At 39.5% G+C, this 27,625-nt stretch overlaps 1 protein-coding gene across 4 annotated transcripts in view; it reads right to left on the reverse strand.

Annotated features, from left to right (window-relative positions):
* The window catches only part of DUS2 (dihydrouridine synthase 2), a 326,095-nt gene that overhangs the window by 120,192 nt on the left and 178,278 nt on the right, over positions 1-27,625 (reverse strand). For all 4 annotated transcript variants that reach the window (XM_075188820.1, XM_075188819.1, XM_075188822.1 and 1 more), the window contains exons 10-11: positions 16,714-16,800; positions 15,567-15,735 (exon numbers count right to left, since the gene is read on the reverse strand). In XM_075188820.1, the coding sequence (XP_075044921.1) occupies positions 15,567-15,735; positions 16,714-16,800 (256 nt within the window). The remainder of the gene's footprint in view (positions 1-15,566; positions 15,736-16,713; positions 16,801-27,625) is intronic.

Consider the following 27,625-nt stretch of genomic DNA (forward strand, 5'->3'; position numbering starts at 1 on the left):
GACCGCTTCAACTCTCCTGTGTTTCATCGTGTCTTCAGTCCCAGCTGATTCCTCGTTACTGCATTACCGGTTTCCAGACTGCTTCAACTCTCCTGTGTTTCATCGTGTCTTCAGTCCCAGCTGATTCCTCGCTACTGCACTGCCGGTTTCCAGACCGCTTCAACTCTCCTGTGTTCATCATGTCTTCAGTCCTAGCTGATTCCTGACTACTGCATTGCCGGTTGCCAGACCACTTCAACTCTCCTGTGTTTCATCGTGTCTACTATTCCTGCTGACCTCCGCAAGAATCATCATTGCTACACTCGTGTTATGTTCTCTGTCTGTGTGCTTCACAGACACGGATTACCGCTACCACTCTCCTGTGGTCTCTACTCGTGTCGGCGTTCAGCCGCTCAGCTATCCCTGTGTTTCTCTCGTGACAGCCTGCTCAACTGAATCGCGGTATGCTTATCTTTTATTGACTTTACCAGTTTATTGCATATCCGCTTGGACTGTGTTCTGCTCATCTACGGAGTTCTCGATCTCACAAAGTTATAGATGCCATTGACTTTGTCTCATATGTCCTGGATCTCAGTAGTGACTTTGTATCTCCAAGCAGCGCTAGTCATTTGCTATTGTATTATATATACCATTGGAATCAAGTTCCTTGTGCTCTCCGTGTTACCTTTGATGCTCCACTCATCTACCCTAGTGCCTATCCTCACCTATATATGCAGTGGTACAACTTGCTGAACGCAGACCACTGACTCCCTGTTTCCTATTGGCACCAGTTACAAGTTTCCTCACTATAAGCAGTGGTACAACTTGCTATACGCAGACCACTGACTTCCCCGTTACCTACTTGCACCTGGAACCAGTCCCGTCATTATAAGCAGTGGTACAACTTGCTGTACGCAGACCACTGACTTCACTACCTCCTATCTATCCCTGGACATTCCTCTCACTATAGCAGTGGTACAACTTGGTGTACGCAGACCACTGACTTTCCTCACGTCTTCACGTCCATCAAGATCCTCGTGTTCATATTGTTTAACCCATAACCTGTTGCTGCTAGTCATAGACTTTCCTCTAGCATCCTCTCACCATCTGCTGATTCTCCTGTTCCGCTTGTCACCCTGCTACCAGAAGACCACTGTGTGCATACACTACTCTGGTAAGACTACATCTGGTGATATCCTGGGCAAAGACTCCTAGTGCCCGTAAAACAGGGCAGTTCTTAGGGAAAAAAACATCTTTACAGTCTAAGGTGGTTTCTAAGTTTCACTTAAATCAGGATATAGTGATTCCAAGCTTTGGGTCAAAATCAATCTATCAATGAAGAGAGATCTTGTCAATCATTGTATAGGGCACTGGAGGTTTATGTTCAAAGAACACTGGAGTTTAGGAAAAATGCTGATCTTTTGGCCCTTTTTAATTTACACAAAAGAGGTTGGTCGGCGTCTAAATAGACGATTGCAAGATGGATCACTTTTGTAATTCGCCATGTTTGATGATGATGTTTGGGATGGGGAAACCTGTTCCTCACAATGTCAAGGTACATTCTATAAAATTAAATCAGTGAGCACCTCAATTGCAACTTGGTTCTCTGTGCATGCTGCAAGCCGTGGATGGGGTTGGGTACCCGGGTGCATGAGACTGATGCCTTCAGGAATGGTGCTGTACATTTTTAATTTGGTTTGGCTGATCAATGGATGCTGGCAGCCTGCGCATGCACACAGCACATCAATCTTCATAGGGCTTGAAAAATGGAGAACCAGGCTGTGTGTCTGAATGGAGAAGCTTCTTAGCTACCCTGCAGGAGCGAAATGTTTCTCAAGTATGTATCTGATGGCTGCTGTTCATAATGGAGCTTTACTCATATTCTAAACAGCACCCACAGTAGTTACGTCCCAATCATAGGGGTGATTTAAATAACGTCTCTGCTTTTTGTTAGTTCACTACTAATTTGGCAACTTTTCAGTACTCTTGTAGAGCCTGGAGAAAGAAAATAACAGCAAGATACAGAGAGTACGTGGAGCCTGTGAGAAGATGAAAGGATGATTTGTGCAGTATAATTTTCACAAACAAAGGGGAGAAAGCAACCACCAGAACATTATAAGAAACTTATACTTGCAACTAATGATGATCTTTGAGCCGTCATGCAACGGATAAACAGACCATGGTCTCAAACAAGCAAGAGATTTGGAAGACATAGGTGTGCAATCAGATTGTGATTGAAGGATTGCTCTAGTAAGAAGTCTATGGAAAACAAGAAGTGTCCCAGAATATTTAATTTGGAGAAAATAGAAAGTTTATTGAAACAATATTTTACATTTATGGGTGTGGATCAACAACAACAATCCACAGAAATTGAACGATCCTTTTTGAGCAACATAAGAAATGTGGAGCTTTTCAGTATATCATGGGGTAAAGGAAATTATTTGAAAAGAATGGACACAAGTGGATAAATTATCTGAATTCTTTGAGGGGAATTGAGCACCCACCCTTTATATGCTTTAGTTCTCCTGGGCATTATAGAGGACCAAAAAGTCATGCATTCTCCTAGAATCTCACATCCTCCTGACATACATATTCAATGTTCTAATACCATTCAATGAGTGTAGCAATCACTCTTCCTCTATAGTCTAACAAAAAAACACTATATTAATGTCCTGATACAATTTAGAAATCACCATAGGTTGAAAAGATGGTTTTGTTCAAAGACCAGCGCTATCCTCTGAAAAATCAGAGATCTGCAAGAGAGAGATCCTAGTTCTAATATCCTCCTGGGCGTAGAAATAGCCAGTAGAAGCACTATGTTCAAGATGTTGAAACAGAGGATGTTGCAGTGCCGTCAACACCAAAATCAAAGCCCAATGGTAAAAACATATCTTTCATTAGAGGAAGATGCCACAATGGACCCACCGACATCTTGACAATCTCTGGATACCATGAGTGCCATCAATTTAGTGCCACCAACAGCACTTGGACCCTTTCTCTTTTTTAATGCTCAGAAGCAATTCCACCAGAATAAACAGATAAATCAGGTGAAAATCTCATGAAACCGACAAGTCGTTGGCAAGGAATGTCTATGGATCCCTGGTTTAACCTGGTCGCTATCATGTCGATAACGGTCTAACCCCATCTCGTCATAACTGGATGGAAGATGTCTGGATGAAGAGACCGCTCTTCAGTATGTAGGACATGACTTCTTAGTTAACTGGCCTCCTAGTTTTACACCCCTGATCATGGTAGATAATATTTGAATATTCTGTTCTGCCCAGAGTATGATCCTGCTAGTTTCTTTTAATGCAAGGGAGCCCTTTGTGCCTCCATGATGATTGATGAATGCCAACACCACGGCGATGTCTGTTTCCCAACAAGAGAAGCGGTCTCTGAAAAAGAGTTTTTAGGACCAACTTTAATTCTAGAACATTGACTAGCAGCTTGACTTCTGCCAAAGATCACAGACCCTGAAAGTGTCAAAGAAGGGTGTCAACCATTACTTGGCTAATTTGCTTATCCAGCTCTGACCCAAATAAGACATCACCTGAAGAAGGCAAAGATTCTAGAGTCTTCTTAGACTCTAAATCCGCCTTCCAAGTCTTGAGCCAGAAAGTACAACGAGCAGACACAGCTGAAGCTGAAACTCTAGCCTCAATAAGACCTGCACCCAAAGCGGTGTCTTCCAGATGTTCAAACACCACTCAAGTGTGCTTAACCAAGGTCATTAGTTCAGACCTAGGCCTACAAGACTGCACCCCCTCCAAGAGGTGTTCCAACCTCTTTTACACAGCCTTGTTGACCCAAGCTGAAGTGGAATTGGGTCACAGGAACGCACTAATCACTACATAGACTTAAGAATACTCTTGATCTTCCTATTCATACCAACCTTAAATGTTGTAGCACCTGGGATCGGTATAGTAGTGGCCTTAGACAATCGTGTAATAGTAGCATCGACCTCATGTGGATTTTCCTATTTATCTCTATCCCCCTTGAGCAAAGGGATAAAGGATTTATAAACTGCTTGTAACCTGAATCGTCTGTTAGTCCACACCTCGCAAATAAATCTATTGAATTGCAGAGACAAAGAAAAAGAAATCAACTGCTTCTTTTTACCCTTAAACATCACAACTCTGCTGAATTCTTGCTGTCCTAAATGTGTTGTGCTTGCTGCAAAACCCACACTAAATCATCCAAAACACAAGGAACCTTCGGCACCTCACCCTCTTCTTGCGAGCAGCCCTTGGAAACAGACCCTCCCCATGACAGGGCCAAAGAAATACTGACTTTTCCAGGGCCTAGCCCCAGAAGAGATCTCCAATATTCTCACTAAAGAAAAGGAAACTTTAACTAGACCTTGCACTGACTTAGCCAGGGTCTGTCCCAAGACCGGCTCATCCAGTGGCTCCACTTAAAGAGCTGATGGCCCATGGCCGAATGTACTCAGATGCATGGGTTCACTCAATGCAAATTCAGCAAAGGAGGTCCAAGGACGAGTCCATTCACCTACCACCAAGGACGTACTGCTTACCTTGGGCTGCTTCTACCTGATCACTGCCTCACAAGACTGCATTCCATGAAGAAGAATCTTTGCCAACAAAAAAAACCCCAAACAAACGAAAATGTTCCCTGCAGGCTGGGAATATAGAGGAAGATGAAAAAAGTTTTGTTGACAATTTTGCAAGATGCCAGAGGTCTGGAAGATGATCCATACCCCACGGTACAGTGTCCCCGAAATGATAGCAAATTGGCAGATTATTACCTGTTAAAATGGTTTCATTTACCCCACCAATGCAGCATACACTATGGAGGTAATCCCCATTGCACATAAGTCAGGTCAGGAAAGAAGAGACACCTAGGACTAGATTTATCAAACCTTCTAAATAGGAAAAGTGGAGGTGTTGCCCATAACAGGAATGGAGTCAGGCAGAATCAGAAGGCAACTCGGAGTCAACAAGCCAGGTTCGGTACACGGGTCACAAGAATAGGAGAATGGTCAGCAAGCCGGGTCGGTACACAGGGATAGGAGAGCCAGGGAAGTCAAACAGGCAGAGATCAGCACACAGGAGACACTGGAAACAGGAAGACACTGCAATCCACGAAGAGCAGGAGCCAGGAACAGGTAAGTGTTGCTCTGACACTCAGCGAGTGTCAGAGTGAGGTTTTTATACTGAAGGGGATTCAAAATCCCCGCCTCTAGGGTTGTGGTCATGTGACCGCCTCCGGGTGCGGTCACATGGTCCTGAATGCGGAAGTGCGGCTGGACGGAGCGGCGGGGATCAGGTAAGTCCGTGACAGTACCCCCTGCCATAAAGGTGGACTCCGAACACCTAATAGGGTTTCAAAGGAAATTTTTTATGGAAGGATTTAAGTAGACGGGGAGCATGTAGGTCAATGGCTCTTACCCATGAGCGCTCCTCAGGGCCGTAACCCTTCCAATCCACCAAGAACTGTATGGCGCCTTGAACTTTACGAGAATCTAGGATAGTTTTAATCTCGTATTCAACTTGATCCCGATCCACAGCAGGAGGAGGAGTTCTGGATGAGGTGGAGAATCTGTTGGTTACCATCGGTTTTAACAAGGAGACATGGAAGACATTGGGTATGTGTAAGGAAGGAGGCAGACTCAATCTAAAGGCTACGGGATTAATAATCTCAGATATAGCAAATGGGCCAATAAACTTGGGAGCAAATTTTTTACTGGGAACCTTTAAACGAATGTTCTGGGTGGATAGCCATACCCTGTCACCAACTGCAAAACTTGGAGTCATTCTTCTCCTTTTATCATAGAATTTTTTGGAACGAGTAGTTGCTTGTTTTAAGTTTGTCTTGGTTTGTTCCCAAATATCAGAGAAGTTACGAACCAGAGAGTCCACTACTGGAACTTCAGAAGATGAGACTTGAGAGAAGGTGGGTAGTCTAGGATGGCAGCCATACAGAACAAAAAAGGGGGAGTTAGAGATGGCCTCATGAAAATGGTTGTTATGGGCGAACTCGGCCCAAGGGAGAAGGTCCACCCAGTTGTCTTGGTTACTAGAGATAAATATTCTTAGAAACTTCTCTAATTCTTGGTTGGTTCTCTCAGTAGCCCCATTGGACTGGGGATGATATGCGGAAGAAAAGTCAAGCTTAATCCCGGATTTATTGCAAAAAGACCGCCAAAATTTTGATATGAATTGTGATCCCCTATCGGAGACAATATGTTGAGGACAGCCATGGAGGCGAAATATTTCTTTAATAAAAATATCGGCTAAGGAGGAGGAAGAAGGAAGGCCTTTGAGAGCAATAAAGTGGGCTGTTTTAGAGAAGCGATCCGTGACCACAAGCACTACAGTACAGGATTTGGAAGGGGGAAGGTCCGTGATAAAATCCATGGAGATCTGTGACCAAGGGTAATCAGGAATGGGTAATGGGAGCAAGCATCCATAAGGCTTTTTCCTAGAGGTCTTGTGTTGAGCACATTTGGAACAAGCAGCAACAAATCTCTTCACATCCTCCAGCAAGGAAGGCCACCAGTAGCTTCGGGACAATAAGTCCCAGGTCTTGCGAATGCCGGCATGCCCAGAGAAGAGTGAGTGATGAGCCCAGTGAAGGAGCCGGGTGCGTAGATGTGGCAAGATGAATGTTTTGCCTGGAGGACAACCCTTTTTCAGGTGTGTAGCTGCCAATACTTGACATGGATTTACAATGAATTTCTTATCTTCCGAGGATTCCATGTCAGCTGGATCAAAAGAGCGAGATAAGGCGTCTGCCTTCGTATTCTTAGATCCTGAGTGAAAAGTGATGTTGAAATCAAAGCGTGAGAAGAATAAGGACCACCTTGCTTGTCGAGGGTTTAGACATCGAGCAGTGCGTAAGTAAAGCAAATTCTTATGGTCGGTATATATGGTGATAGGGAATTGCGCTCCTTCTAGTAAATGTCTCCATTCGGAGAGAGCCAATTTGATGGCCAGGAGCTCTTTGTCGCCAATCCCATAATTCCTCTCAGCAGGTAAAAAGCGACGGGAAAAGAATCCGCAGGGATGAAGTTTTCCAGAAGGACCTCGCTGTGATAGTACGCCTCCTGTGCCAACAGAAGAGGCATCTACCTCCAGGACAAAGGGACGAGAACAATCTGGCTGTTGAAGAATGGGTGCAGATGAAAAGAGAGACTTTAATAATATAAAGGCTTGGATAGCCTCAGAGGACCAAATACCAGCATCAGCAGATTTGCGGGTTAATGCTGTGATGGGAGCCACGAGAGAGGAGTACCCCTTGATAAATTGACGATAATAGTTGGAGAATCCTAGGAAGCGTTGAGTGGCCTTAAGGCCCGAAGGTTGGGGCCAGTCAAGTATGGCTTTCAATTTTGTGGGATCCATCTGTAGACCGGTGCCCGAAATAATATATCCCAGGAAGGGAATTTGTCTCTGCTCGAAGGTGCATTTCTCCAATTTGCAAAATAACTGATTTTTTCGGATACGAGAGAGGACCTCCAATACATGAGTACGATGAGATGCTAGATCTTGAGAAAAGATGAGAATGTCGTCCAAGTAGATGACTACAGATTGGTACAAGAGGTCTTGAAACAGCTCATTCATAAAGCTCTGAAATATAGCTGGGGCATTGCATAGCCCGAAAGGCATGACCAGATATTCAAAGTGGCCGTCTCGGGTGTTAAACGCCGTCTTCCATTCATCCCCCTCCTTAATGCGTATAAGGTTATACGCTCCTCTGAGGTCAAGTTTAGAAAAGATGGTGGCACCCTTAATCCGGTCAAATAATTCAGAAATCAGTGGCAGTGGATACCGATTTTTAACGGTAATGGCATTCAGGCCTCTGTAATCAATGCAAGGGCGGAGGCCCCCATCTTTCTTTTTTACGAAGAAGAAGCCAGCCCCAGCTGGGGAGGCAGACTTGCGGATGAAGCCCCTGTTTAGATTTTCTTGGATGTACTCCTCCATAGCCTTAGATTCCGGGAGGGAAAGGGGGTAAACACGGCCCCTGGGAATGGGTTTACCAGGTATCAGATCAATGCCACAGTCCCAGATTCTGTGAGGGGGAAGTCTAGTGGCCTACTGTTGACAAAAAACATCAGAGAAGGTTTGGTATGGCTCAGGCAGGAGAGTCACAGGAAATTCTTGGGTACGTCTGGGACTATTCGGGGGAAACCACTCTCTGTAGGCAGCGAGAGAAGCAGGACTGTCCCCAGGACAATATGTGACCAGATTTCCAATCCAAGGTGGGAGAGTGGACACGAAGCCAAGGAAGTCCTAGGATGACTGGGTTGGTAGATCTCTGTATTACTAGAAAAGAAATCTTCTCTCGATGAAGTGCTCCTATCTGAAGTAGAAGAGGAATAGTGCGTACCAGGATGGACCCCTCAGGGATTCTTCCCCCATCAATGGCCATCAGAGAGATGGGTTGTTCCAAGGCTTGTGTGGGAATAGCGAATTTTTTAACTACTGTGGCAGAAATGAAATTTCCTGCGGCTCCGGAATCTAGAAGAGCCGACTGCGGGAAGGTCTTTTGTCCTAACTGAAGGGAAATGGGAATAGACAGGCAATCATTACTATTGGGAACTGACTGACACTGAGAAAAGAGGCCCAACGATACAGCTCCAGAACTCGTTAGGCCCTGTCGTTTCCCGAGCGTTTGGGACAAGAACTCAGAAGATGGCCACTCTCTCCACAATATAAACACAACTTGTTCCGAAATCTCCTCTCCCTCTCTTCGGCTGATAGGCGGGTCCTCCCAAGTTGCATGGGCTCTTCAGGGGGAAGAACAGGGGTTTGGAAGTTGGGGGCCAAGCGAATCATACTACGCCGCGACTGTTCCTTCTCGGAATTACGTTCCTTGAAACGCAAATCAATTTTGACACAGAGGGAGATAATGTCGTCCAAAGACGTAGGGAGTTCCTGGGATACCAACTCGTCTTTGATTCGGTCTGAAAGGCCCTGCCAGAATGTAGCTACTAGGGCCTCATCGTTCCAGCGAAGTTCAGAGGCCATGGTTCTGAAGTGGACCGCATACTGCCCCACAGACTGGTGTTTCCCTGGCGGAGACGTATTAAGCCGGAAGCGGCATTGGACACCCTTCCTGGCTCATCAAATATTTTTTTGAAGGTGGACAAGAAGAGGTTGAAGTTATGTAGAATGGGGTCGTCCCTCTCCCATAAGGGGGAAGCCCATGCTAAAGCTTGACCGGACAATAACGAAATCACATAGGCCACTTTCGTTTTCCCGGAGGGGAAGTTCCCAGGTAGAAGCTCGAATTGTATGGAGCATTGATTTAAAAATCCTCTGCAATTTTTAGGGTCTCCATCGAACTTAGGTGGGTTAGGTAACCGTAGCTGCGAGGAAGAAGCTGCTGCTGCGGCCTGAGGTACAGGGGCCACTGCCGGCCCAGGTGATCCACCAGCCACTAGGGTGTTCTGGACAACATCCAACCGAGTGGATAGACTATTGAGGAATTTTAAAAGTTGCTCTTGGTTAGCTTCTTGCTTATCCATCCTTCCTACTAAATGCTCCAACAGATCTTTAGCTGTGGTATCCATGGTCAGAGCAAACTGTAACAGATTCTGGATACTATATTACTAATCTTGATTAGCACTGGCTTACCTGAGGTGCGGAGTCTAACGATCTCCCCGGTGTTCACCAAGAACCGCCGCAAGGCGGGGTGGGCTTCGCTGCCAGGAGTCGCAGGTCGCGGTCCCCAGGTTCGCCTCAAGATGTAGTACAGCGGAGTGAAGCGGTGGTAGCGGAGTCAACAAGCCGGTTCGGTACACAGGAATGGAGTCAGGCAGAATCAGAAGGCAACTCGGAGTCAACAAGCCAGGTTCGGTACACGGGTCACAAGAATAGGAGAATGGTCAGCAAGCCGGGTCGGTACACAGGGATAGGAGAGCCAGGGAAGTCAAACAGGCAGAGATCAGCACACAGGAGACACTGGAAACAGGAAGACACTGCAATCCACGAAGAGCAGGAGCCAGGAACAGGTAAGTGTTGCTCTGACACTCAGCCAGTGTCAGAGTGAGGTTTTTATACTGAAGGGGATTCAAAATCCCCGCCTCTAGGGTTGTGGTCATGTGACCGCCTCCGGGTGCGGTCACATGGTCCTGAATGCGGAAGTGCGGCTGGACGGAGCGGCGGGGATCAGGTAAGTCCGTGACACTACTTCCTCCACCTCCTCCATGGCAGAAAACACTATGGGGTGAAGTTAAAACTGCATTTCAGCCCATCATAACACTTTAATTGAAACTTAAGTTCAAACTTTTTTTTTTAACATTGCAGCACTTCACTATACCTTTCTTCCAAACTTGGCAACTGCTGAATCCTGGACATTAAAACGATAGTAACTAACAAATTAAAATTATTTCCAAGACGCAGTGTCACAATTCTGATACAAGGAGTACCTGTTGCGCAGCTCAAGTAGAAGGTGCGGATTTTAATGCGCCCCCTGGTCTTCTCCAGGAATCCCCGCAAGGAGGTATGGGTTTTGCTGCGGGAGACGCGCAGGTTGCGGTCCTTTACTGAGCCATATAGCGCGGTACAAGAGAGAGTAGTCAGGCAAGTCGGATCTGTAACGAGCTAGCAGCAGAGGTACACAGGGAGGAATCCAAAAGAATGGTCAGACAAGCCGGGTCGGTAAATTCCAGAAGGGATCAAGGCACAGGGAGAATCCAATAGAGTGGTCAGACAAGCCGGGTCAATAGGAAACACTGGAGAGCAGGAGAATAGTCAGGACAAGCCAAATAATGCACAGGAACACTGGAGCAGGAATGACCCAATAATCTGGCACCAACATTGTGTCAGTCAGTCTTAAATATAGATAGTGGCCAATGAGATGCCAGCGGTGTGATGTAATCGGCTGCTGCCAGGGATCTGAATAGCGTCCTGTTGCCTGGCAATGGGACTCGCATGAGCAACAGGGCCGGAAGTCCAGCCGGAAGTATCCCGTCTGGTTGCCAGGCAAACAGAGGCGGCGGAGGAAGGGACAGGTGGCCACCCCGAAGGAGCGGAGGGACGGCGCCTGACACGCAGAAGCTGGTATGTGTATGGTAATGCTGTAAATGTGTACTAAACAACATATAATTAATGAAGGAGTGAGAATATTTAATAACCTGGTATTCAAGTACGAATTGGTGTAATAACAAACTTAAGCATAATGTTCTGCAAAGCAGATAATTATATCCTTAGTTCTGGCCAGAACATCTATGCAAATATCAGAATAGCCAAACCGTTTAATATACATAGTACATAGATAAAAACAAAATAGTGTAGAAACCACTAAACAGTTTATTCATTCAAATGCAAACTTTAGTATATCATAAAGTATAGCTATAGTCTATGCAGCATGCACAGACACTAGAAAACTGTCTTATCGTTCGTAAATCCAGTCCACATAGGTGTCTATGTGGTCTGTGACTATGCACTATTTATCAAAAGATGGCGTTAGCTGTCCTATCTTATGGGAAGAGCATCCTCAGATCCCTCTAACGGCAAAGTTCCTGTTTCTCCCAGATCGTAAATTCTGCACAGAACCAGTTAGCAATCACATTACTATACATTATTCGCAGGGATAGGCTCCTACCGGAGCTGCTGTCCTGGCTGATCAATGTTAATAAACAGGCATGTTATATAGTTTCTTATCAATGCAATAAGAAGTGATAACCAACCTGTGGAAAATACAATGGGCCCTAAATAGATCACTTAGAGAGAGATTTAATTGCCAGCAATGTGGCACGTGGACATCGTGCTATGCACATTGCCGGCAAGAATCTCCACTTATTTTTTCTCGCACATCTATTGGGCGTGAGGGGAAATGAGCGGAGATTCCAGGCATAACATTGGCTCAGGTTGTCTCAGTAGATGTTACGGAGACAACTCATGTCTAAACGAATCTCCCCCATCAGAGTCTTATACACAGAATTATTCTTCTGTGTATAGCTCAGAAGTGAAATAAATGTTCCATAATGAAGATATGTCGCTTCAATCAATATATATTCACAGTGAGTCTTAAAAGGTATATGAAAATTGCATGTTCAAAGCGATTATAGTAACAATGGTAATGTTATTCAAAATCTGAATGGGCACTCAGAGTTTGAATAACATTACCATTGTTAATAAAATGCAAATGTTTTGCTCCTCTTTTAATTCTCCGCTCCATACCATCTTTGAAGGAGTTCACATCCTCAAGAGCTGCCACTATAGTTCATGTTTTCAGGATTTGTTCAATCAAGCACAGGTGAGTAAATCCTATTTTCCTGGGTCAGTAATTATCCCACATGTTTCTACAGACAGAAATCCTGAAAACATGACCTGTTGGTAACTCTTGAGGACTGGAATTGAGCACCTCTGCTCAAGAGGAATGGTAGTATTTTTGGACAATCTCACTATTGTGGTGTCTACTTTTGGGGGCACATCCCAAACCCTAGTCTCCTCTGGAAAAAAGGGGTACATACAATAGTGTCTATTCATATTAAAGAAATGTTTGTCTGAATATTTTCCACTCTTTTGAAATAATTCCCTTTATAACACTGTTCAGAGGAAAGAGATTACCTCCTTTCTTAGGTGCCTGATATAATATTTCCTGCAAAAACTGACTTTCTGAATCACAACAAATTTCCATCACTCTATGAATAGCTTTTAACAGAATTTCATATAAATCCAGAGTGAAATTAAATTATTCTGAACAAAGAGCTGATTCTGCATCAGATAATGCAGACATGTCTAATTCCACTTGCTGCACAACAAATTCATAATCTTCTGAGGCAACACTAATTACAGATCTAGACCTTTTAATCTTCAGCTGCTGAAAATCATCTTTAGTAACAAAAGTTTCAACTAGTGCAACCTTCATCCATTTTAACACTTAAACCTTATGAAGTGGAGGCTGTATCTGCTCACTGGAGCTTCATTTTGTACAAATTTTTCCAGAAAATCCTTCTTGCAATTTTTTTTAGCACATATACAACTGGGAACTTTCTGCTTTTTGATAGTTTTATCTGTAGCCTTCTCACTGCCAGTCTGAGTTTCTGACCTAAAGCAACATTATGAGTATGTGTGACAGAGATCACCGCACTAAGTTAATAAATAATATCTTATAGTCAATAACCCCTATATAATTGAACATTAATTAGTTCCTAAATAGATCTAATATGCATAGAGGGTGCACCCTTACACTGTATTATAGGAATTGTAGAACGAAGAGAAAGAGTGTATCAAAGGGGCACTCCGGGGTATGGAGTGTAAAAATTTATAATTTATTAGTAATTATTAAAAATTGAAGTATCTTGATACAACTAGCGAAATATAAGGATAAAAACAAAGTGAGGGAAGTGAGAGTAAAATTGCAGTTTCTACTGCAAATCGCCTGTAATCTCACTACTAGTATTAAATTGATAAATCTTGATATAAGAATATTTGCTGCTGTGATGATAATTAATCATTTAAGAAAGAGTTCAAATACATTAAAGTTGTTATTTTAACAATATTTCACAGATATAGATTGGCTATGGGTTATATAATTGATTGTATGGATTACAAGTAATAGTCCATGCCTAAATGATATCTGTGATCCTATATACTCCTAAGATCATAACAGGTAGTGACTCCTATGCTGGCAATACAATGGACTAAGGTGGATTTCAGGATAAAGCTAGCTCCGCCCTTCTAATCAGTCTCTGTGGCCATAGGGAGCTGTGTAGTAAAGTCACTGTGTTAACAGCCGTGTATATTAGGATATGATAATCAGTGATTTTAACGGCACTCTATATAACAATATTACCCTAACAGATACCATCTGATAAGAGATAAAGCGCAATAAGCTTGCTATTATCTATGCTGTCTGAGGATTATTGGATGTTTTCTCAGCCCACTGTATAGCGGTTTTATTGCCCCATAGTTTGCTAGAATATGCGAGTATGATATATATTTCTTGGAGTAAACTAGGTATTGTTTAACAGCAGCGTGTGAGATACAAAGCGAACGCCGACGCGCGTTTCGCTTGTATGCTTTTTCAAGGCAAGACGAGCCTGTATAATGATTGGCTATTTAAGCTATAGACTGGACATCCCTTTATCCGCGTCATTGCTGAGGATCCAACCACATAATCCCTTTCATAAGGATGATCGATGGCTGTCTCAGCCCATAATATCACAGGTTTCATCAGTCCCGTGATTCTATTGGTGCTGAGTGTTACTATGGAAACTATGTTGTTTGGTAAGAGGAGGGGTTCCGTTTCTCCCTGATCTGTAGTGAAGTCACGGTAAGTAAATTGAGTCCTGAGTAATTGTATCCAATCCACACGTTAGGATTAGAATGATATGAGATGACCTAAAGATAAAATCTAACCTTAGATGCCTTGCACATATTATAGGCATCATTAAACTGCCTCTAAGATATAATTAACACATGTAGCATATACATTAATCATCTTATACAGTTATATTATTATGTCTTATTACTCTTGAGTGGAAAAGAAGTGAGATGGTGCAATGGAATACTTATTAAGTTTGATATTGTAAAGTGACAATGTAAAATATAATAAGGTAAGCAACATTATGCAGCACGTTAGTATCAGCCTGCCACTAACTGACTAAAGAGAACATAAATTTATGCACTTGCCCCAATCAAGTTAGGAACACACATATCTGATCCGGCTGTTTATGTCTCCAAAATACCCACATGCAGCTTCGCAGGCTTCTTTTTTTTTTTTTTTTTACTAAATCTTTGTTATTGGTTATTTTCCTTAAATAGAAATATAGCAAATTACAAAATAACATTTCTGTTAAAAATTCCAAAGTTTTCAGATACAATTAAGATATTCATGACAATTTGGCATTATAGTTAAACATCAAATATTGACAACGTCTGAGAAATTGCGTTATTTAGGATTAATGAAAACATTTTGAGTAATCTTATACATCTGCATATATGAGTGTAGCTGATCGCTACGAACTACTATCAGGAAATAAACACAACTGAAATGAAATGAAATAGAGTAAAATGAAATAAAATGGAATAAAATGAGGGGGAAGGAAAGGAAAGGAGGGGAGGGGGGGGGGGGGGAGTTGTTTTTTTATTAAGCTATATGGCATACAGTATTAGTCAGACCTTTCTTTAATTAAAAGGAAGTCTACGTCTTCAGAGTTTTTAGGAGGTTCTATTTATCCATCCAAGCATTTATTTATTTTTTCCCTAACTTAATTGTCTAAGTAAATATCAGGTAGTGTATTCAAACAATCTAAAGATGTTCTGCTGGACCGAGGGTTTCAATGATTCGATGTATAAGCCCCATTTTCTCTGGAACCTCAGACCACCTTTTTCTATATCCGGGAGAGTGGCTCTCCTATCCAAGTATAGGACAGGAGCGAAGGATCAGTGAGGAGTGGCCATATATACCATCCAGGTGCGTCTTCTATCCTGTGCTGAATCATGTGCATGTGGGATTAACCCCATAGTGGATGCTGCCATGGAAGAGGACGACAATTCCTTCTTTATTCTTATAGAAAATTACACATGATTTGTGACCACTAACTATGGAAACTCGGCAGTCAGCAAACTTCAAGACACATAAAAAGAAAGTCCTCAAACAATGCTTACGTGTCTAATGTAATTACGCATGACATCTTCTATAGGCAAGAAGCCTTCTCTTCTGAAGATGGAAGGATTCCACATGGCTGCCCGTGCCACCATTACAGATGAAGCAGCCGTGATTGATCGAAATGTTTCTATGTCTCCAAACTCTCGTATAAGCTCCTGTGAGCCTCCACTGAAAAGAAAGTATATCATACACAATGATATAATAAATATAGCTCTATAGACATAAGAGAAATGTATAAAGTCTTTGACTTTTCTCTTTTGAAAAGAACGCAAGTTATAGGCAAATAAGTAAATGAAAATAAATTCATTATACTTCCCACTAAACAGCAGCTAAAAGTGCAACATTAACACTCCTGGATGTAACACAAGTAGCACACTTAAGTTAATTTAGTCCCTTATGTACAATATCTCTGCAAAAAGCTGCAGAATACGATGGTGCTAGAACAGATGACAATAACGGTGGTAGTATTTATAGTGAACAACTGAATGCCTACAGCAGTTACAACATGATAATGGCGACTGCTTTTATTGCCGACATGCAGGAAATACAGACTTCTTCAAAAAGTGACATACAAGAATTCAGAGAAAGTAACATACTGGCACTGAGATTTACGTCCCTTCAAAGGGCGAGAGTTACATTTCTGCTATTAAGGGGGCAATGCAAGGACCCGCCGCCTGTATATACAACCCTTCCTAAAAACCATTATACAGCCAGGACCTTAAAACTTTTTTTAAACTGTCAACCTGCAGAAATATGTTCCCTTATTTTTTCGTTTGATACCGAATATGTTTTGCTTTCTCTAGTTTAAGGAATGTTAAATGGATTAGAAGCAAGGGTGTTTTTTTGTCTTATTATTTAACTGTTATTTTTAGTATATCCCAGAGCAGTTCACAATAGACCATTGACAACACTGCAAATATACATTTTAAAATAAAAAACACTTTTTAAAAAATGTTGTCTAACAATTTGAGTTCTAGTCTGGCTGCAGGAGTGAGGCTGCACTCAGGAGAATATTGCATATTAGCCACGATATAAACAAAGCGGTTAGAATTAAGACCAGCTCCAGTGCTCTGTTAAAAAAAATAATAAAAAAATAACTGAGGTGTAGTTATCACTGTGCAGTGTGGGGTTAGGCTTTTCACTTACTTGGCAATGACAGGAATTGATATGGCCTCAGATATTGCCTTGATAAAGCTGCAGTGGACAGGGTGTTGAGGTCTTTCATCTTTCTTCCTTTGCAGAAAAGTAAAACAAAAAATAACATATTCAAAACACATAGTACAATCTGCTTACTGTGCCATCAAGTACATGACTTACAACATTTTACAAGGTTTGCAGGATAACCAGTGTAGAGCATATGCAGAGTTGTAACATGCAGCTCGAATGCCAAATGGCCAGATATTTCAGACACACATGTATGCAACAGAAAAATAAGTCCCACCTACTATATTATCTCTGTCAAAGCTGTGTTTGGATGAAGCCAATATATTAGCATGAAAATATATTTATATTGTTTTATTTTATTTTGTTTGATGTGGTATATGTGATGCAATTACATTTTCTGTGAGCTGGGGAGAGGCTGTGAGCAGCAGTGTAAGAGTTAATTTGAAGAACAGATATTCCTAATCAATATCAGTAGACAAACACATTCCAAGTTTCTTAAAATCCCAGGACGGAATTGGGAACTCAAAAAGGACCAAGAACCGCTTAAATATTATCTCAGCCAATTGTAATATAGCATTTGAATTGTAACATAGCTGTTCACTATTTATAAAATGAACTGCTTTATTTGTAAATGCAGAATTTTAGATTTAAATTTTGGGTTATAATATCACAGCGCAAGCTTTACATTTGTAAATAAACCATTATATAGCAATTATACAGCTCAATTGCTGTAGAAATTTGATTATTGCTTTATCAAAACTGGAGGCACTGCTAAGACTTTCTCTACATTTGGATTGCTAGCTTTGCAATATTTGGTGGAAAATGGACGTCCTCTTTTGTAACTTACCTTCCCTTACAAAAAAGGACTATCCTATTGAAAAATGTACACCATAGATTGCAGACTGGCTATGTTGTGTTTTATTTTATTATTTTCTTTGTTTATAGTAACAATTTAAAATTCAGGGTTTAAAGTGTTACATATTTCAGTCTGCCACTTTAATAAACAATACATCATATATATTTCTGTTATTGGAGTGCAGGCAATAAAAATAATATTTGCCTGAATTCAGGGAAAGCTGCTTTGTGAACTGCTTATCAAAGTACGTACACTACTGTGCAAAAGTTTTAGACAGGTGTGGAGAAAATGTTGCAAAGTAAGAATGCTTTCAAAAGTAGAAATGTTAATAGTTTATTTTTATCAATTAACAAAAAGCAAAGTGAATGAACAGAAGAAAATCTAAATCAAATGAATATTTGGTGTAACCATCCTTTACCTTCAAAACAGCATCAATCTTTCTAGGAACACTTGCACAAACTCAAGGATTTTGTATATTTATAGTCAGGTGTATGGTTAACCAATCATACCATTCAGGTGATAATGATCATCATTTTCATATGTAGGTTGAAACACAGTCATTTTATGAAACAGAAACAGCTGTGTAGGAGGCTTAAAACAGCCAAACTCTGCTGCAAAGGTGAGGTTGTGGACAGTTTCATGTCATAGCTCACACCATGGCAAGACTGAGCACAGCAGCATGACATAAGGTAGTTATACTGCATCAGCAAGGTCTCTCCCGGGCAAAGATTTCAAAGCAGATTGAGGTTTCAAGATGTGCTGTTCAAGCTCTTTTGAAGATGCACAAAGAAACAGGCAACATTGAGGACCGTAGATGCTGCGGTCGGCCAAGGAAACTTGCATCAGATGAAAGACACATAATGCTTACTTCACTTCGAAATCAGAAGATATCCAGCAGCGGCATCAGCTCAGAACTGGAAAAAAAACAGTGGGACCCAGGTACATCCATCTACTATTCAGAGAAGTCTGGCCAGAAATGGTCTTCATGGAATAATTGCGGCCAAAAAGCCATATCTTCGATGTGGAAACAAGGCCAAGGGACTTAACTATGCATGAAATCATAGGAACTGGGGTGTAGAAAAATGTCAACAGGTGCTCTGGACTGATTAGTCAAAATTTGAAATATTTCGCTCTAACAGAAGGCAAAAGAAAAAAGAGGTACAATTATAACGCTCCTCCAAAGGCTTCCCAACCGTATATATGAGATTACACCAAATCCAAATTCTTATAAACTCATATACAAATATGACCAGGGTATGCCTGATGTCAGAGCAAAATATTTTTTTGCTCTTACTTTAAGCACACCCTTGCTAGTCTGCTGTGGGAAGACATTTCAAACCATTGGAAATCGTATCATCCCTACATGTCTACATTTTGATTTAAGTGCATATATCGCAAGTATTAAAGAAAGCTTCTTGTAAGCACTTTATTGAAAGAGCTTTTGGCCCATGACACATGGTTGATGAGTTCATCATTCTCCTTCACCCTTTAGAGTTGAAAAATTATTCATGCATCTTAATTGGGGACTTATGTGGCCTTTTTTGTGGTGGAGGACAATATTGTTTGAACTTATTACACTACATTGTTTGATTTTTGTATTTCACATGTAAATCTTCATACATCACGTAAAATCACATACAATCTTCATACATCACGTGAACTTACAAAAAGACCATCTCTTACATCAGTCTGCATATCCTTGAGCGCCTAATGTAAGTGTATTTGTAAAGCAGTGTAACAGAAGGCAATTTGTTCACCAAAGGGCCAAAGAGTGGTACAATAATGAGTGTCTGTAGCCAACAATGAAGCATGGTGGAGGTTTCTTGCAAGTTTGGGGCTGCATTTCAGTAAATGAAGTTGAGGATTTGGTCAGGATTAATGGTGTCCTCAATGCTGAGAAATACAGGCAGATAATTATCCATCAAGCAATACCATCAGGGAGACGACTGATGGGCTCCAACTTTATTCTGCAACGACCCCAAACATAACGCCAATATTATTAAGAAATATCTTCAGAGTAAAGAAGAACAAGGAGTCCTGGAAGTGATGATATGGCCCCCACAGAACCCTGATCTCAACATCTTTGAGTCTGTCTGGGATTACATGAAAAGACATAAGAATTTGAGCAAGCCTACATTCACAGAAGATCTGCGGTTAGTTCTCCAAACTTTTTGGAACAACCAAAAGGCAAAGAGTGGTCATACCAAATACTGATTTGATTTAGATTTCTCTTCTGTTCATTCACTTTGCATTTTGTTAATTAATAAATATAAACTATTAACACTTCTATTTTTGAAAGCATTCTTCCTTTGCAGCAATTTTTCCACACCTGCCTAAAACATTTGCACAGTATTGTACGTATGAAAGCTGTGATGAGAAGTGTTGAGAAGTTAAGAGATAAAAATATAGAGAAATAAATCTACGTAGTCACTGAGTACAATGCACAGATTAGGGCCCCCACTAGTGGTGGACTTTCTGGATAGTGGAACTGCGGAGTCACTATAAATTGCAGACTGCGAGGAAACATTCTACTGGAGAAAATTGGACTTGCGTACTGCAGGATCAAGTCCTTAAAAATGTAGAGGGCTGCGACTGAGGACTTGAAGCTATTAGGAGCTTTAAGAAGTGTTTTACTCCCAAAACTGATATAGGTGATTCTGAAACAGTTAAGTCTGAAAAGATACATAATAAAAATTAAAAAAGCTGGAGAATTATTCTAGTACAGAAAGTGATTCAGATGATTTACAGAAAATCAAATGGCAGTAATAATTCAGGATTTTTTAGAAGAAAATAATTGAATACAGAGTTGCTGCAATACAAGAAGTAATCAGTAGATGGAGCAGCAACTGCAATAGAGCAGTGTGCTGTGAGAGGGGGTGGGGGGTACAATATGCCTTTGTGTGTGTGTGTATTGTCGAAGTAACTTTTAACAAAACTAAAGTATGGTTTGTATTGTATACAAATATTTGTGAAAGTCAAAAAATCCGAGAACATCAGTGCTGTACCTTTTATGTGTATATAAAAGGGAGGGAATCTGTCGAAGTAACTTTTAACAAAACTAACAGAAATACATATAAGCTCATATATCTAAGATTAGGGTCTGTACTTTTAAGAGAACGTGTTGCACAATACACATATTGCATAACAAGAGACACGTTTTTAGTAAATTTCCATTATTGCATAATATCATGAACAAAACAGATTAGATAATTGTCATGTGATTGTATTTCACAATCATCGCCGGATATGGCCAAATAAATGACCATCCAATAGAACTTGTTACTTTAATGATAGAGTGCCAGCAGTGATGTAAGCTGGGAAGGTGTGTTTTAAAGTAATAAAGAATATCATCTCTATAAATGTAGGAGTTAATCAAATATAGGGTGTCAATTGGCATTTGAGACTCTGGGCGTATGTCTGCTTCGTCCAGTATGGCTGTATCTATGTATAATACCTTTTTAATAAATTATAGAAATATTATTATATTTTGGAAAACTGCTCATCTCATTTATTATTTAAAGAAACGGAAAGAAAATATCTTATACAAGCTGGGGGCTCTCGTCCTATAGCTATCACATACCACACCTTACTCTCTTCATGCCTGCTTCGACAAGGGGGAGACAATCTGATGACCTACACTCCTCTGCACTGGTGAGTATCAGATGTAAATATATCTATATATATGTGCTCCGAAGTGTATTGAGGTACCGAAGCAGTGAAGAGAGGGTGGGGGTGGATGCTGATATGTAAAATAACCTAGGACCTTATTGCTAAATGTGTAGTAGTTTATTTAATGTGTTTCTGCAGAAAACTTAGTAACTTAAGAAAATATTGTTAGTTTAAAAGTTGCTAAAATGTGCATTTCCTCAGTATAGACTGGCCACCCATAACTGGCAAAAGACATTTTAGTGCTTAACACTGTATATAGCTGTATGCAAAGTTAAGAGATGTGACTTGCAAAGTTAATGTGTTAAATGAACTGCTTTTGCAGTATAGGCTGATAACCTATATTCGCAGAAAGCGTTGTGATGATTTGTGGTCTACTCGGGAGACTTATTTGGGCAAAAAAAATAAGTTATAATATACGAGTAGAAATGCCTGTTTCTCATGATGGACGCATCCCTTACATGAATAGAGACTTTAATTCAGGATAAGGTCTGCTTTTCATAAGGAGAGAAAGGGTGTGGCTCCCCGGGCAAGTGTGCCTATAGAGTTTTAAATGCTGATTGCATGAAAACTCTAAAAAAAGGGGGATGCAAGGAAAAATAACAAAGAAGTTATAAAATGTGTTTTCCAGAAAACTGGAATTTTAATGTTGAACCTAGACGAAATTCTCTTATAAGAGTAAAGTAAAAAAAATAAGACAGTTAAAATGTTATTTAATTGTTAGTTGTTAATAAGTGATATGAGCAGTGAAAAAAAATTGCATAAATTTCAAAGGAAAGCAGAAATAAATATATAATGATACAGACAGCGCAGCGTATAGTATTATCATGTTTCATCTCTCCCTGAAAAAAAACCTGAATGGTTTGAGTTTTTTTTTATATTATCCTGATGGTTTGCAGATGTTGGAAATACATCGAGCTAAGCTGGTAAGAAAGCTAATAACTGCTCGCTGTGAAATACTTCATCTGTTTTTAGAATTGCAAACTGCTGTGTTAATATTATTGATCAGTAAATTGTTTGTTCCATATATCTGTCTCGTACTTCTGTTATCCATACTGATACTCGGCTCTATTGCAGTAAATGCTGGACATTTAATTTCTTTATCACCTTGGAGACAGAGGTGTAAAGAAGTTCGTTTTGTGAAGACAAAAGGCTAAAGATAGTCTGATTTTTTGAAGTGCCTGTTAAGACTTGTGTAATAATCAAATGTGGTTTTAAAGCATAGATAAATGTCCCGTTGCAAGTGTTAACTTTAGCTTATCTTGTAAATGTGCATTCCAGATGTTTTTTTTGTGTGTGTGTGTGATTTCAGTAAAACATCTGGTTTCAATAAACGTAGTACGGTATGAGAAAATGGTGCATTTAAGTTTCAGAACGACATAGGAGATAGGAAAAAAAAAATTGTCATAAAAATGTTGGTTTTATAAATCTGGAAGATGTGCAGATTAAATTTAGGATTTAAAGAACTTCTATGGAGATATTAAGTAAATAAATAGTATTTGTCAGTTTTACATTGAGCAACTACATAACAGGGTCACACCCAGATTGGAAGGGACTTTGCTGGGTGAATCGGCAGAAAGACATGAGATGAATACTTAAATAAGGTCTTTAATGTGTGTTAAATAGTGAAATAGTGATTTTGCAGATGAAATGTATGTTAAAATATTTTTAGAGCGACTGCATAATATTTTTGGCATATAGTGTGAACCCAATCTCCGGTTACACATAGAACACAATGTGTGTGTGTTTAAACTTTGAGAATTCTTTGCTGTTTTGAAGTAGAATAATTGTTATTTGAAATACGGCAACAAAACCTGTGTTATACTATCTTTATCAGAAAATAGTTGCATTGAAAGATAGTAGTTTGCTTTGCAAATAGCATCTGTGTAGTGGTTTACATAGTGAGATTTGTAACTGCGTCAGAGATTGAAGTTTCGCCATTTTACAAAGATGTCTCTCCTCCCATCTCCTTCGTCTTATGGAATGAGGTGGATGTTTTATTTTCATGCCAAGAGGAGGAGTTCAGTATATGGAAAAGAGACAGTGTGCTATGAGCGTGAACACAGTTTTATACCATAGAACGGACAAATGACTGGACCCCGCCCTGCATACCAATGCAGATCTCAGTCATAGATTGAGCAGCGTTGATTTTTAATGCTAATAAGAATTATTCAGAATATTGTCTTTTGCTGTTGCCAACAGGGGGTTCAATCTTTATAAAGTTTAATAGACAGTTCTTATTATTTGTTATAATGTGTGCATAATAATTTGCAATCTTTTGTACCCACAGGAGACAAGAAACCAGAATATGTGAATGATGTTCTGCAGTGAAGAATCTAAATAATTACTGTGTTTTCTTTTAGAAGTATCCGAGAAGCAGAAAAATCATTTATCTGTTAAAAAGGTTAAATTGTTGGACACCTGGCCAGAGATATTTAGATTTCTTAAAGGGTGGTCCTGATATTTGAACACCCTCTACCTCAGAATAATGGAAAAAAAAAAGAAAGAAAGAAAAGCAGTACATTTATTTCTTGATGTGTCACAATTCTGTAGCCAGTGAATAATAGGATGTTCAGCTCTATGCTAGATAATACTGTTTTAGGATATTTAAAAGGTAATTAGTGTACAATTAGATAGGTAGCAAAAGCATTAACTTCATGTTTAAGGGTTATAGCCATAGCAGCTATTATTGTGGGAAAGACACAGGATATTGTGTTGCAGCATGGATTACATTTGTTTGTCCCCCGTGTTGTCACACAACTCCTGAATAATGCACAGACTAGACATGTGTCTGTAGCAAGGTTTATACACTGGGAAATTAAAATTAAATTGCATTAATTCTTCTAACATTACAATATGCAAATGTCAGAATCTCAATTTTGCTACATCAGTGCCTTAGAAACCTCACGACAAGGAAGACAATGAGCATTATTGAATTAAGTAAATGTGTAAGTTTTTCTGTATTACCAGGCATTTCTGAGACTGCACTGAAGAATTTAGATTAAAGTTTCTTTACTGATGAAAATGTTTATAAATAAATGCATGATAGCTCACTAGTAACAGTGACATGATGTGCAATCACTATACATAATGAGATAATTGAAGTTTAGTCATTAGTCGTGCACTTAGGTAACTTAGAACGTACAGCACTCATCAGAGCATGTCAGCTAGGTAAAGGAAAACGAGTAAACATTTACACAGATTTACGTTCCGCATAGTAACTGAGTTTATGATTTTTGGAATTATTTGAAAACATAGGGGTTACCTAACATCAACAGGAACACCTGTATCAGATGCACAAACAGTCAAATAACTGATAGAGGCTATATAGTTAACAAAAGAGGTTGCAGTCATTAAGTGCCAGGCACATACCAGACAGACAGATAAAATATATATTAAAAAAAAAAAAAAAAGTGGAAGTTACTCTATCAATTTATAGGGTATAGCAGGTATTTGAAAGGGAGGGGTTATCCTAAAAAAAGGAACAAACACACAGAGAGATCTCCCAGCACACTGCTACAGCCAGCAACAGATCTGCCAGAAAACAAACTAGCAGACTCAGCAACTCGAGAAAGGGCAGCCACATGCCCAATTGATGATTTTTCATGATATCACATTTGAGAACTTACGACAATGTCAGTAAAAGGCTATATTGAATGAAATTAATACATGGAAATTAAAACAATGTTATGAAACAAAAGGATGAAATTTGGGTAGATATAGAAAATAAACCAGTAGCATTAAAAAATGTTGTTGTTAGCTTTGCAGAAAGTGCTCATGGGTTAGTATACATAGGAGCAGATAACATGATTAAAATCGCTATATCTTGTTGGAATGCCCAGACATACTACAGTTGCTAAGACTAAATGTGAAATATGTATAATTTGTATTAATAACAATGAAGGAAAGATAGTACCTACTAAGGTCAGACAGTTGCCTAATATAACCTTTTCAGAGGTTACAAATTAGTGTATTGATTTTATTTAATTAAGAGAAAAAAAAGTTAAGAGGGTTACAGTATGTGTTAGTTGGTATAGATACATGTTGGTGGAATGAGGCCTAGTTAACTGCCTCAGACATAGTGCAACTTATAGCTAAGAAGATTTTGCCAGAATTTGTATGTAGATGTAGTTCACCCAGAGAGTGAACTCATTTCAGAGAAAAAGTGTTTCAAAGAATGTGCAATACGATGGGAATATATTCAAACTTTATACACTATATCATTCTCAAGCTTCAGAAAAAGTTGAAATAATAAATGGAGTAATTAAATAATAATTAAGCTTACTAAAGAAACAGGAATGGCACTTCTCTGGTTTATCATAGTATTAAAATCACTTCTAAACCTCTTCTCAATCTCTCTCCATATGAACGGTTATTGGACTTCAGCCAAGATACGTTATTAATCCCGGACTGTTCAGACTAACTTCAAGCTGCATCATAATCTAACTGCTCAATATGTCATACAGTTGTCTGAACAGTTGCAGAAGCTTCAGAAGGCCCAGAAGAACACTTAAAGAAGGACATTTAAACAGAAGCCGCTCTTGGGCCTGCACACAGAAGAGACAACTTAGAGACTATGTTATGGTAAGAAATCTCTTACACTCTGGTTCCCTTACAGATCGATGGGATGGTCCTACTAAAGACAAGTTCTATAACGATTGATACTGCCGTAAAAGTTGCAGAGAAAGACATTTGGATCCATAGTTCCCATTGCAAACAGGTCAAAGATCCAAGCTTAAATGAACCAAAGGACTCAGAACTGAACACAGATAAAGAGACTGAGTTATGTTTTAAAGAACTCTTCAATCAAGATGGAAGTGATGATGTATAATCAGCCACATGGTTATCGACTTATGATGCAAAGAAAATTCAACCTTGTTGCCTGTCTTATAGGAACAACGATATTTGAAGCCTCAACATGTTATTTATATATTTAGGAAAGGAATTGAGGAGAAGTTGGTAAGGTGATAGCCCATCTGACATATTAGATGAGGATGATTTTAATAAGACCATTTCTGCTTCTTTTCTAAACAGGAAAACCAGAGAATTCAGAAATTGTAAAGGATTACCACCAATTCCAAAATGTATTTGTGAGTATTGTGGTACTCCACCAAAAGAAAGGTGTTTAATATGATGAATATTGCTAGAGAGAATATCCAGTTGACCGATAGCATGTTATGCTAAGTGAAATGTTAGGAGTCTCAAATTGTTGGGTGTGTACTAAAACTCCTTTATTGAGTAAAAATATGCCAGTACCTTATGAAGAATGACACACATTAGTCCTGATATAATATGTCAAGAACAAAAGTGAGATCTTAGTGATTATGGTTGAATTGTTGAAAATATATATAACTTGACTAATTCTACGCTTATAGATTTAGCACCTAACTGAATAAACTTATTTTAATGTTTAATAAAACAATAAATTAGGTTAAAACGATAACACCTCAGATAAAGGACAGCATCAGGTATGTACATTGCTGCCGTAAAACAATGAATACTGCAAGTTGTAAGAATTAGCATGAATAAGTGTGATACAGTGGTTACAGTGCCCAAACCATATGGGCCCGAGTGTAAAGAACCGTGTACGTTTGATGTAGACAGAGATTTAGAAATTACATAAAATGGAAAAGCTAAACTAAAGATAGAACTTCAAACAGATGTAACCAAGTTTGAAAGGTATGCCACCAAAGCACTAAAGAGTAAAATATGTACACAATGCACTTTGTATTAGTATAATCGACTTTGTAAGCATAGACTACCAGAACCAGACTCAGACTAAGAGAAAACGATACTAGATAAAAATGTCACGTGGGTATGATAATCTCAACCATGGTGTTAGAATATTGTGGTTCATTTCTTTTACCAGGAAACATTTAATATTATATATATATATATATATATATATATATATATATATATATATATATATATATATACACACATATACATATATTGAAAATATGCATTTTTATGGTTATTAATTAATTCTACATTTTACTGTTTAGGAAGAGTGGTTCCTCAGTTTTATACAGTGTTGTACAATGAGTGAAAAGGATATTAATAAAAATATGTTCTACTCCGTAATAAGTCAGACGTAATACATAAAGTGGATGTAAATATTGATAACATGTTTACTTGTGGAAATTATGAAATTATGGGTTTATGAAATTGAACATTTGCAAGGATTTAATTTATAATGTGACTGGAATTTATCATGATACCTTTCATTATGTTGGACTTGAATTACAGGTATTTAAATATGAATTTTTACAACATTGAGTAGTTTTGGACTATTTAACGGCCCAAACAGAAAGATAAAGTTTAATCTTTGAGACTGAACTTGGAGTCCATTGTTTATTACCTAATCAA

Source organism: Mixophyes fleayi, chromosome 10 (genome assembly GCF_038048845.1).
Source record: "Mixophyes fleayi isolate aMixFle1 chromosome 10, aMixFle1.hap1, whole genome shotgun sequence".
Classification (NCBI taxonomy): domain Eukaryota; kingdom Metazoa; phylum Chordata; class Amphibia; order Anura; family Limnodynastidae; genus Mixophyes; species Mixophyes fleayi.